Here is a 12,887-nt window from a genome sequence, read left to right as displayed (position 1 = left end):
CTTGCCGAAGCTAACTTTATTTCTTGTTGCTAATTTATCTTACTTGTGAAATTTTTGCTTTCGGTTTTGAAATCTCTTATTTTTGTATATTAATCTGGACTTTAACGTGGTTGATTTTGATGATACAAATAAAAAAAAATTACGTCTAACAAACACATACATATAATGATTTACTACAAGGTCCGGCACTCGAAGTGTTACCAATTAAAAAGGTTATAAATTAAGTTTGGAAAGTTCGTTTTTTTTTTCAATTCACAGCTCAATATGTGTAAAAAGAATATAAAATTTAAGAAAAATTTATTTTTGCTCCTGTTGAAATGTCCATGGTCTGCCACCGAAATGTCTGCCCACGGCTTTAAGGCAACCTTCAGAATACTTTCCTGATAATATTTTGCATTTACCTTGACGCCAGGCTCGATAAAAAAGATTGGTCAGCGCCCATCTGGGGTTACAGCGGCCCAAATCATTACCTATGATGGGTGGTGGCTCCTGGTTACCAATCGATGGCTCAAACTCTCGTACGAACGGTCAGTCAAGTAAACCCTATCGTTTTGGGTGTTTACGAATTGCTCAATTGCAAAAATTTTCTCATCAAAAAACACAATGTTCGGAAATTGCCCACTTGCGTCCAAGCGAAGCAACGTTCTTCGACAGTCTCAAGGCTATACCCAGCGGGAAAAACCTGTGGAAAACATGTTTCTTTCCAGAGGTTTCTTCATACAAGCGGAAGGGCAAAAACCTCATTCACCCCTTACATTTTTGCTGTCTCTCCTTTCAAAATTCACGAGGGTGACACACAAAAGTAAGGGGTGAAGGAGGTTTCTATGTGGAAATCCACTGGTTTTTGTCCTGAAAATGATATATCCCCTTACCTACGCCTGCTAAAAGAAGTAGGTTTTCATCTATCCTGGGTAGTCACCCAGCGGGAAAGTGGGAAGGAGGTCTTTTGAGTACTGGAAATCCATAAAATCTTTTAGCAGGCGTAGGGGTAGGGATAGATGAAAACCTACTTCTTTTAGCTGGCGTAGGTATTAACCCTTGTGCAAAGATGTCGTTCTGCCCTTGGCTGCAAACTTTTTTTTTTTTTTTTTTTTTGTAAAGGAGAAACTATTAATAGCTGCTAAGAAACATTAATTTAGATATTAAAAACTTTTACTTAAAGATTGGCATTTATTTTAAAATTAAGAACCTAAACAAAAAAATAGCTATCCAAAATCAAAAACAACGTTTAATTTTAAATTCAAAACTATTAAAAATTAAATTATAAAAAACATCAACACTTTTTACTATAAATGAGCAATTTAAGCCCCATGCACCATCTAAGGGTAAAACAACAAGCTCTATTGTCGTTTTACTCGCACTTACTACGCAGACTCCTCTTACTCGCACTTTTTGTGAGTAATGAATAACGGAGTGCTTTTTGCCGACGAGACTACCTTGTATTATTGTACCATTGTCAATGCAAAAGGTGGTCATATCGAGCAAATATGAATTTTTCTTAAATTTTAAATTATTTGTACACATATTGAGCTGGGAATTTAAAAACAACTAACTTCCAAACTTAATTTTTAACCTTTTTATTTTGTTACAATTCGAGTGCCGGACCCTGTGGATAAAAAGTGAGAAAAGGAAAAAAATAATGCTCGATTTTTTGAAGAAATCACCATAACTCTCCCCTTAATAATAAAATAATTTTAATTAACATTTTTAGAGCTCGGAAGACCTTGATACTGATACAGAATTTGAGCCTGTTGAAGACTTGACTTTAGAAACTCGAAGTCGATGTAAGTAAATATAAGTGAATTTTATTTAAATTTTTCTAAATCAACTTGTTTAATGCATTTTAAAATTACTGGGATCCTTTCTTGATTATATCTAAAACATATGTTTTATTATACCCTTGCCGAGAGTATTTTAGTTTCCGTCAGAAGTTTGCAACGCAGTGAAGGCGACACTTCAGACCCCATAAAGTATATAAATTTTTGATTAGCATTACAGTCTAAATCGAAATACGTGTGTACGTCTGTCTATTTCTATGTGAACTCGTCTGTTGTTTTTATACCCTTGTAGAGCAAAGGGTATTATAATTTTAGTCAGAAGTTTGCAATGCAGTGAAGGAGGCACCTCAGACCCCAAAAAGTATAAACTGTATATTCTTGATCAGTATCACGATCAGAATCCAAATACGTCTGTACGTCTGTCCCTGTGTCCGGCTGACCAAAAGGTGTGTAGTTATTGCACGCAGTTTATAAGTCGGAACGGGCCGGATCGGACGACTATATCGGATAGCTCCCATACGAGAGAATGACATAAATGATTTCCACGCCGTTGTTTTTGATCAGAATGACTTGATTTCTTCCAGATGGAGATTTCTAACTACTATTGAATTTCGGATTAAATTTTATCAAAACCGGATTACTCTATCATATAGCTGCCATAGGAAAGATCAAAAAATATATAAATAAATAGTTGAAAAAATATTATAATATCGTTGTTTTTCATCCCACGAGCATGATTTTCAAAATGCGTTGTTTTTAATAACCCTTGAATCTAGAAAAAAATTTCATAAAAATCTGACAACGTTATTATATAGCTGCCATAGGAAAGATCGAAAAATGTATATATATATATAACGGAAATAAAATGATAACATCGTTGTTTTTCATAGGACAAGCATGATTTTTGGAATATAGAGTTTTCTAACAACTCTTGAATGCCGAATTAAATTTCATCAAAATCGGACGACTATATCATATAGCTCCCATATGATCTATAGTCGAAAATATGGAAAATGAATAGAAAAATCGTCTTAGCTTCGATGTTGTTCAGCCTTTATGCATTTTGTTCGACATATTTGATGACTGCAAGGGTATATAAGCTTCGGCTTGCCGAAGCTAGCTTCCTTTCTTGTTACTTCTAGAAGTCACTACACAGTGTATTCCGCGATAGAAAATGGTGCCTCATCTGTAATAGTTCCTCTAGCATTACTTATTTACAAAGAAATCAGGTTTTGGTGATGAATTCTGAGTAAGATACCTGCAATAGAAAAAAGACTTTTGGGATATTTATTATTAGTTTATCGGCTTGCAGAAGCTAGCTTTTTTATTGTAAAATTGTATGTCTTATAACATTTTTATATATATTTCAGCAAGTGCTCATACTGGCGATCAAACAGTTGATGAGTATCCGGACATTAGTGGCATATGTACAGCTCGAGTAAGTCATGGTACAACTAATTAAGTGATTTGTAAAAATATAAAAATATTTTTAGGAAGCTATGCGAAAAATGACTGAAGAAGATAAACAGAAAATAGCTCAACAGGTCGAGTTGTTCCGCAGGGAAAAACTTACCTTTGATTCAGAAGTTGCTAAATGGGATGATACTGGAAATGACATAATTTTTCTAGCTAAACATATGTGTATGATTATGATGGAAATGACCGACTTTACCAGGTAAGTGTTTATGCCCTTTACGTCGTTTAGTCCCCTCCTACGACCAGTAATAACGATATACTCTAAGCATATGGATTTATATTGCAAATGTTTTTGTTTAAAAAAGACATTCGCGGCGTCTTTATAACCGAAATTCAAATCAGAGCTGCCAGATGCTTCGCGAAGAAGAGTAAAATTAATAGAACTCAGTATATTTCCCCACCACTCGACTTTACCTCTTTGAACGCGACAAGAACGCGAAATTCTAAGATATTTTAAATTTCATATTTGCAAAAAACGTTGATATAGTAAACTAAAAAATATACTGCCTAGGAATTTCATAGAAGCAACAGTTTCTTAACCACATAAGTTGCAGGTTATTGTACATTTCAAAGTTTTAAATTATTTTCATAATCTAAGATCTAATATAATTTGCAGAATCTACAATTCATTCAATCTTTTTCGATGTTCTATATACGAAATTGATATAACCCACAAAGTCCTCGTATATACTTTTAAACAATATTAAATTGAAAATAATTTCTTATTTAGAGCACTGAAAATAGATAGGTCCTTAAAAAAAGTCGTATATATAATATATTTATATATATATACACATATGATGCATATGATAAAAATTATAACGTCGTTTTTTTTTTATTCCACGAGCATGACTTTTAAAACATAGAACCACTATATCATATAGCTGCCATAGGAAAAATCGAAAAGTTTATATAGAATTAAGGGGAGAGCCCAGTTTATGAAGTCGAAATATTTCTGTTTTTCATGATTTTTTTTTACCAGGAAGGAATAATTGCAAATTGTTTAAACTTGGAGGATATTTTATTTATGTTTTTAAGTACACTTTCAAATTTTTTCAAACGATTTTCGCCGGAAATAGTGGAGTCACCGCGTGCAGTCAATGGGCGATTGCCATACGAGCTTTTGGCTTGCGTGCATCCCTGACGTCGAAATTTTTATACCCTTGCAGAGCAAAAGGGTATTATAATTTCAGTCAGAAGTTTGCAACGCAGTGAAGGAGACACATTAGACCCCTTAAAGTATATATATTCTTGATCAGCATCACTATCTAAATCGAAATATGTATGTACGTCTGTCCGTCGGTCCGTCTGTCCGTCTGTCTGTTTCTATGTAAACTAGTCTCTCAGTTTTAAAGCTATCTTGCTGAAACTTTCCCAAAAGTTGTGTAGTTATTGCACGCAGTATATAAGTCGGATCGGGCCGGATCGGCCGACTATATCGGATAGCTTGATTTCTTCCATATGGCATTTTCTAACTACTATTGAATTTCGGATTAAATTTTATCAAAATCGGACAACTCTATCATATAGCTGCCATAGGAAAGATCGAAAAATATATATAGAATTAATGGAAATAAATTGATAACATATTTTTTTTTTATCCCACGAGCATGATTTTTTTAAATATCAAGTTTTTTAACAACCCTAATATTGAGAAAAAAGTTTCATAAAAATCGGACAGCTATATCTTATAGCTACCATACGAAAGATCGAAAAATCTATATAGAAATGACGGAAACAAAAATTATAACATCGTTGTTTTTCATCAGACAAGTATAATTTTTGGAATATTTAGTTTTCTAACAACTCTTGAATTACTAATTAAATTTGATCAAAATCGAACAACTATATCATATAGCTCCCATATGATCTATAGTCGAAAATATGGAAAATGAATAGAAAAAATCGTCTAAGCTTCGATGTTGTTTAGCCTTTATGTATTTTTTTCGACATATTTGATGACTGCAAGGGTATATAAGCTTCGGCTTGCCGAAGCTAGCTTCCTTTCTTGTTTATGTAATTATCAGGATTTTTTTCCATTAAAAACATATTTTCTTAGAATATAAATCTAATTCTGATCAAAAAAAATTGAAAATTGCATGTTTTTGAGGTGTTTGAACACAATGTCAGGTTTTTGTACTATATTTTTTCTATATTTATTTCTTGCATAAATAAATATATTTTTAATAACAATATAATCCCCGAATTTGATTCATGTTCCGTGGAATTGAATAAAGAATATCTACTCCAAATTTAAGAACGATTAATCAGTAACTTTTTGAGCTAGAAGGTAAGCAAGTCGAAAAAAAGTCGTTTCGAGAAAAAACGTGTTTGAAATAAAATGTGCGCTGCTTCACAGGACGAACGGGCGGTCACAAGTGCTCATTGCTATCAAACTAACGGGAATTTTGCTTTAAAATGTTGACCACATAATCTTGAATAGTTATACTAACGATTCATGCAATAAAAAAAATCGTTTTTTCGATCGGTTTAAACTGGGTTCCCCAGTTAAATTAACGAAAAACAAGAAAGGAAGCTAGCTTCGGCAAGCCGAAGCTGATATACCCTTCAAGACATTAAATATGTCGAAGAAAAAACGTAAAGGCTAAACAACATCGAAGCCAAGTCAATGTTTTTATGAAGTTTCTATATTTTTGAGAATTGACAGCTATATGATACATATATAACACTGTGCGACAAAATTTGACAAAATCTTTGTTTAAGTTACTTTTTTGATTGTTTTCGGTTAAGGTGCATAAGTTATGCACAAAAATATTTATGCCACCTTCTAAGTGATAGGATTTCTTTTTTATGATAAATTTTATGAAATTATTATTATGAAAATATTTAACACAAAATATTATTTTTTTTTTACTTCCAATAAACTATTTTTTTTTTTAAAAGTGAAATTTTTTTCTGATTTTTTTTGGATTTTTCAGAGGTATCCTCGCGTAACAAGTTCCATACGTAGTCGCCCAGAGTATAGAGCTGGGAGAAAAAAACTTTAAAGCATTGTGATAAAAGCCTAACGGTATATTTGCTTAATACATTTTAATTAATAGATATTGAACTTGCATTAACGCTTATAACGGTGAAAAAATATTTTCCCAATATGTGATTATAAGGCTGTGAAATATGCAAAAACACGCGTTTTTGGGACATTTGAGTGTGCGTAGAAGCTGATTGGCTATTGATATTAACAAATCCACAAACTTGTATTCTTATTTTGATTAGTAGAAGTGAAAAATAAGAAAAAATCAACTTAAACATTTTTTTGTCGCACAGTGTAATATATCAATTAGAATGGACATAGTTTTCTTGTAGTTTATATGGCCTTTAAAAATATTCTTTAATTTTGCTTTTAAATTTCAGAGGGAGGGGACCCTTAAAAACTACCATGGATGTAATAAACGCAGCCAAAAAAATATCGGAAGCAGGTACAAAACTGGACAAACTAACCAGGGAAATAGCAGAACAATGCCCAGAAAGTAGCACCAAAAAAGATTTGCTAGCGTACTTGCAGCGTATTGCCCTTTATTGTCATCAAATTCAAATAACTTCAAAAGTAAAAGCAGACGTTCAAAACATTAGTGGCGAACTAATAGTTTCTGGAGTAAGAAGACCGTTTTTTGTTAAACTTCTAGATAAAATTTAAAAAAAAATACATTTTTTTTTAGCTGGATAGCGCAACATCGTTGATTCAAGCTGCTAAAAATTTAATGAACGCCGTTGTACTAACAGTAAAATACTCATATGTGGCATCAACAAAATATACAAGACAAGGAACTGTTTCTGTAAGTTTTACACAGAATTATAGAATTAACAGAATTAATATATTATTAAAATATCTAAATTTCCGTTATAGTCTCCAATTGTTGTATGGAAAATGAAAGCGCCAGAAAAAAAGCCTTTGGTCAGGCCGGAAAAGCCAGAAGAAGTACGAGCAAAAGTTCGTAAGGGGTCGCAAAAAAAGGTTCAAAACCCAATACATGCTTTGTCTGAATTCCAAAGTCCCGCCGATGCTGTATAAATTGTATCTCTACATTACGGTAAAAGAAGTAATACAGAAATTTGGTTCAGTATTGTGCTTGTGTTTGGGTTCCAAAACCAAGTTTTAAGCAGCTATTTATCACATTTTATGAATTAAAGCATTCTTAAATAAAAATCATTTACATCTTAACAAATAATAAAAAAGGAAAACAAACGCCCTTTTTTGCTTTTTTCTGCACTGGTGGGTCGCTTAAACTTCTTAGACTGCAATTAGCCTTTTTGTTTAATGTGTTCTAAATAATTAATAAATCAGTTATTTTTAATCTGTGCCATGTTGGTATCACAGAGTTTGGCGGTTGTTTCTTAAAACTTAATTCGTTCATGTTGAAATATGCAAGCGAAATGGTTCTTACTGTATACGATAGTTTTTTCATTTTTTCATAGTTTTAAATTATTTTCATTAATTAATTTGCAGGATCTGGAAAGGGGGACCTTGAACCGAGGGTTCTACTTCTCAGGATACTTGGTGCTGGGTAATCTGAGATTATGTGTAGGGAGGTTTCATCCTCGCTATCACAGAATCTGCATGTCTTGCTGTTTGCAATCCCTATATTTCATAGGTGACTTCTTAGTCTGCAATGTCCCGGTTAGTAAACCGGTAATTACCCTAAGTGAATTCTTCCCTTGTGGTATAAGTTTCTTAAACCTCTATATGTCATAATTGACAGGGGGACGCTCTTTTCAAGTGAACGGTCGTGTTTCTTTGTGCGCTCCGAATTTTTCATTTTTATCTATACAAACCAGCGGTGGTTCTGTTTTACATTTGAATATATAAACATTTAAATACAGTTGTTTTTAAAACCGTTCGCTTCGCGAGTACATTTTGTGCGTTTTATCATAAAATAATAAACTTTAACGATCTGATTTTTGTCTTTTTGACTATTTTCTTTTGTGCTTCGTCCGTCAACAGTAGTGTTGTTGTTGTAGTGAAGTGCACGCATATTAAGCGTGCAATTTATACGCTCTTGAGGTACATTTGAGTTGCTCGCTTACAAATTTCGATTTGATTTTTTCTCGGCACAGTGGTCCGTAACATAATAAACATGGAATCCTACAATGTCTGTTAAAAAAAAAACCTGCCTTCAGGTTATAAAGCCTGAGCAGGCTAAACTCGCTTGGTGGCTTTGTGACAGGATGGTGCATGTTGGGGGTTTACCTGTGGCTATAGATTAGTATCCAGATCGAACGACCAAAAATAACACTCAGATTTTAATTTTTATTTCTTGTCGCTTTCGCTGCTTGCTGTCGCTAGTCCACACATTACTTAACACTACTTTTTTTAGAGTTACCCTTCTTCATTTTTTATATTTTTTTAGCACTTAATTTTTTAGGAATTTATAACACTGAGTTTTTTTTTTTTTTCGTTGTGGATTTGAAATTTAAAATAAACAAAAATAAGAATACAACATCCTCCTCCCAAGTATTGCCTTGTAATATAATTCAGTTTTTGGCAATACTTCCTTTCTTTTACATAGTTTTCTAAACATCTAATTTAATTAACTTAACAATTGGTCTTTTATAAATGTTACCTTTTATCTTAACGTCTACGATTCGAACAAAGTTGTCTTTGGCAGGATAAGTTTTAACAATAATGCCTTTCGGCCAAACATTTCTTGGCAAATCTGCATCCATCACCAGCACAATATCACCCTCTTTCAAATTATCAAATTTTTTAACCCACTTGCGGCTACACAAAAGATATTGTCTGTATTCTTTTCTCCACTTTATCCAAAAAATATCTGCAAGTCTCTGAGAAGCCTTCCACATGTTTAACAATTTCATGTCTTCATCTGATACATCACAGTGGAAAGATTCTCTATAGTTTGGTCCGATCAACAAATCATTTGGCGTAAATAAGTCTGAATCTGGTAATTCGGAAGACATAAACAAAAGAGGACGACTATTTATCATGAATTCAATTTCGCAAAACAAGGTTTTAAGGGTATACTCTTTTGGAAATCGTTCCTTAAGTAAAAAACATAAATATTTCTTAATCGATTGAATTAATCTTTCCCATGCTCCTCCCATATGAGGCGACAAAGGCGGGTTGAATGTCCAGGTGCAATTTTTGTGTGCCAAAAATTGAGTCATTTCGTTTTTTGACCAATTATCTATAATCAATTTAAGATTCTTACTGGCTCGCTTGAAATTGGTCCCATTGTCTGAATATAGTTCTATCGGAAAACCACGACGGCAACCAAACTGACGAAAAACATGCATAAATGCATTGCAAGACAAGTCCTCTGCTATTTCTAGATGAACAGCCCGGGTGACCATACAAGTGAAAATTACTCCATATCGTTTTACATGACTCCTATTTACCAACACCTCGATAGGCCCAAAATAGTCCAGTCCAACTTTTAAAAAAGCCCTTTCAGTTGGTTCAATTCTACATTTGGGAAGCTGTCCTATTAAGGTAGTCTGTGGTTTGGCACGTCTATTCTTACAAAATTGGCAGTTACGAATTATTTTCTTGACGGTATTTCTGCATCTCACTATCCAATATTTCATTCGCAAATTAGAAATGACTGTTTCGGTACAAATGTGACAGTATTGTTGATGATAGAAATATATTAGAAGTGTAGTTATTGGGTGATCATTACTCAGTAGAATCGGATTTTTGGCATTCAAGTCATACTCATCATCATTTAAATTATCCAATCTACCTTTCAATCTTAGTAACCCATCAGTGGATAACTGCAGTGGCAATGATTTTAGGCGACTTGAATTCCCTATGGCTTCTCCTTTTTGTACACTTTGAATTTCAACTTGAAAGGAATCCGATTGCATTTTTTTATAAATTACGTTTTCGGCCTCCATTAATTCCTTTGCCGTTAGTTCGCCACAAGTTCGGTGTTCTTTATTAGTTTTTAACATTGTTTATAAATCGTAATAACCAAGCTGTTGTTCGTAAATATCTCATCCAACTAGAAAATCTGTTTACATCAGGTAGGATAGGTATATGTTTTGCGTCAGTCATTACATTTACATATTCGTTTGAGTCTTCTTCCAAGGTTATTTTACTTGTTGGCCACTCGACAATCTCTTTGTAGAGGAATTCCGGTCCATTTATCCATGAATTGTTTGTATTAAAGTCAACCTTTGTGACCTTCGTTGCTTCATCAGCAGGTTTCATTTTAGAAGGAACGTATCTCCAATTGCCGACATTCGTTATTTCTTGTATTTCACCTAAACGCTGAGCTACAAAGGTTTTAAATCGCTTGCTGCTAGACTTTAGCCAATACAACACAATTTGAGAGTCCGTCCATAAATATGTCTTACTAATTGGTAATTGTAACGATTCCAAAAGTGATTTGCTCATTCTGGCTCCTAGCAAGGCGCCCTGTAACTCCAGCCTTGGGATTGACATAGGCTTAAGGGGAGCGACTCGTGACTTGGCTGTTATCAACATGCAGTCAATGGTATCATCTTTTTTGAAACGAATGTATGCACATGCGGCGTAAGCATTTTTGGAGGCGTCAGAAAATATGTGTAGTTGAATGTCACAATCATTTATGGGTAATTTTGTCATAAGTCTTGGTATTGTAAAATTTTTGATTTTTAGGAATGATTCGCAATGAGTTTTCCAATGGCAAAATGTTCGTCTATTATTTCCTCGTCCCAGCCAATACCACTGTCCCATATGGCTTGTAAAAGTATCTTATTTGTTATAAGAAGGTTTGACAAGAAACCCAATGGATCGAAGATAGACATTGTAATCTTTAGGACCTCGCGCTTAGTTGGACGTCTGCATGTGCTTATGTGACTTGGTAAATTGCAGATTATAGGTAAATGTATCGTTGCACAGTGGTCGGTCCCATAGGCCAAAAATCAAAAAATCAATTTTGGAATTTTGATTTCAAGTTTGGCGCATCTGTTTATCAATAGAACAAGGCTTTAAAAGCAAGTATTAGTTTTGTCTTGCTCCACATATTTGCGGAGAAATTGGGGTGCAAAGTGAGCGCACAAACCCAGCGATCAACTGAAAGCGTGCGCATGTCTTTTGAAAGCGTTAAGTTAATAACTAAAAAAAATATAAAACAATCGTTTAATATCCGAAAGTGAAATGAATATTAAAGTTGAAGGTTTGTAGATTGTGTTTTTCTAATTTTTATTAATTTTGCATGCTATATGTGACTGTGACAATAATTGTTTATCCACCTCAATTTTACAAGTTCTGCAGAACTAAACATCAATATTCTGCAAAGGTAAAAGTTGTGTTCCCAAAACTTCTCAATAATGAAATTTTTTTTAAAATGTTAATAAATATTTAATTAGTATTATCTGTGAAAATCATCTGCGAATAGCTGCGAATCCGTTCAGAATCTGTTAAAGAAGACGAGTACCTCGTTCCTTTTTCATCAGTTTTTGATTTTCTAGAGTAACTATTTCTAATATATATTGAAAAATTTATTTTTTATTACTTTTATCTTATATATATAAATCTCCTGTCACGATGTTTGTCCGCGATGGACTCCTAAACTACTTAACCGATGTTAAATTAAATTGGCATACCATGAGCAGTCTGGTCCAACTTGAGAGATAGGATAGCTTAGATCTTTAATTATAGTCGCAATTTTATTTTATTGCTAATTATTTGTCTATAATGGATTATGTTCGCCTGGTACCTAGAAGTGGATTTTCCAATTTGTCCCTTCGAATTCGTTCCGCCAATACCAACATATTCAACCAAACCTCATTTTGAAGTACCAGGCGAACAGAATGCAATAGTAGGTGATTACTTTTTTTTTAATATTTTCAAATTGCCCGCAAAAGTATGCTATAAAAAATAAGCAAGAGCAACACCACGTTTTGTCTACGAAATATTGGCAAATTTGCTGCTATGCTAAACCGACAATAGCCTGATTACCACGTGTTATTGAGGTTAAGGTATAAATAAAATTTATTTTGTAGTAAACGAAATAGCGTGAAATTCTAATATTTCTACTTTTTTAATTTTTGGTGTTAGCATAGCCAACCACGTACGTAGACCGAAGTGTAAATCAAATTCAAATTATAGTGACGAATTATTGTCATACAGTGAAATCATTCCTGCTTTTTAGTTATCTGTGCTTCATTATTCAAAATTCTGTAGATATAAAAAATACACATACAGGTATTGTCACATAATAATTATAATAGTAAATTAAAATGCCGCCGAAAAAATCTAATCTCAACAACGTGAGCAACAGAGAGGCACGAGGCAAACGTGTTGAAAGAGCTCATCAGTTGCCAGAACAAGTCGATACAAGAAATACAGCTCAAAGAATTAGGACAGCGGAAGGTCGTGCACAAGAATCTCAAGAACAGCGTAGCGAACGCCTGCAACAGAATATTACGAGAACAAGAGCGGCACAAGAACGAAACATAGATACAGTACGAGCACAAGAACGACAAAGGCAACGGATCAGCCGCTCGTTAGTACGTACATCATTCGTTCGTCTTGCTTTTGAATATGCACCAGATATTAACTACTCTGCGCATTCAAAAATTGCTATTGGTGGAATGGATAAAGTATGTCAATATTGTCAGGCGTTGAAATTTCGAAATGAAACTACCGGTATGTGCTGTGCAGCAGGAAAA

At 33.7% G+C, this 12,887-nt stretch overlaps 1 protein-coding gene across 1 annotated transcript in view; it reads left to right on the top strand.

Annotated features, from left to right (window-relative positions):
* The window catches only part of LOC108101990 (catenin alpha), a 33,153-nt gene extending 25,691 nt beyond the window's left edge, over positions 1-7,462 (top strand). The window contains exons 7-12 of the mRNA XM_043209543.1: positions 1,712-1,784; positions 3,149-3,216; positions 3,272-3,453; positions 6,627-6,867; positions 6,932-7,048; positions 7,120-7,462. Coding sequence (XP_043065478.1) covers positions 1,712-1,784; positions 3,149-3,216; positions 3,272-3,453; positions 6,627-6,867; positions 6,932-7,048; positions 7,120-7,284 — 846 coding nt within the window. The 3' untranslated portion in view covers positions 7,285-7,462. The remainder of the gene's footprint in view (positions 1-1,711; positions 1,785-3,148; positions 3,217-3,271; positions 3,454-6,626; positions 6,868-6,931; positions 7,049-7,119) is intronic.
* Positions 7,463-12,887: the final 5,425 nt, after the last annotated feature.

The sequence above is a fragment of the Drosophila ficusphila genome, unplaced genomic scaffold, assembly GCF_018152265.1.
Source record: "Drosophila ficusphila isolate 14025-0441.05 unplaced genomic scaffold, ASM1815226v1 contig_106, whole genome shotgun sequence".
Classification (NCBI taxonomy): domain Eukaryota; kingdom Metazoa; phylum Arthropoda; class Insecta; order Diptera; family Drosophilidae; genus Drosophila; species Drosophila ficusphila.
Note: the sequence above shows the minus strand (reverse complement) of the source record. Positions and strands in the feature narration are given on the sequence as shown.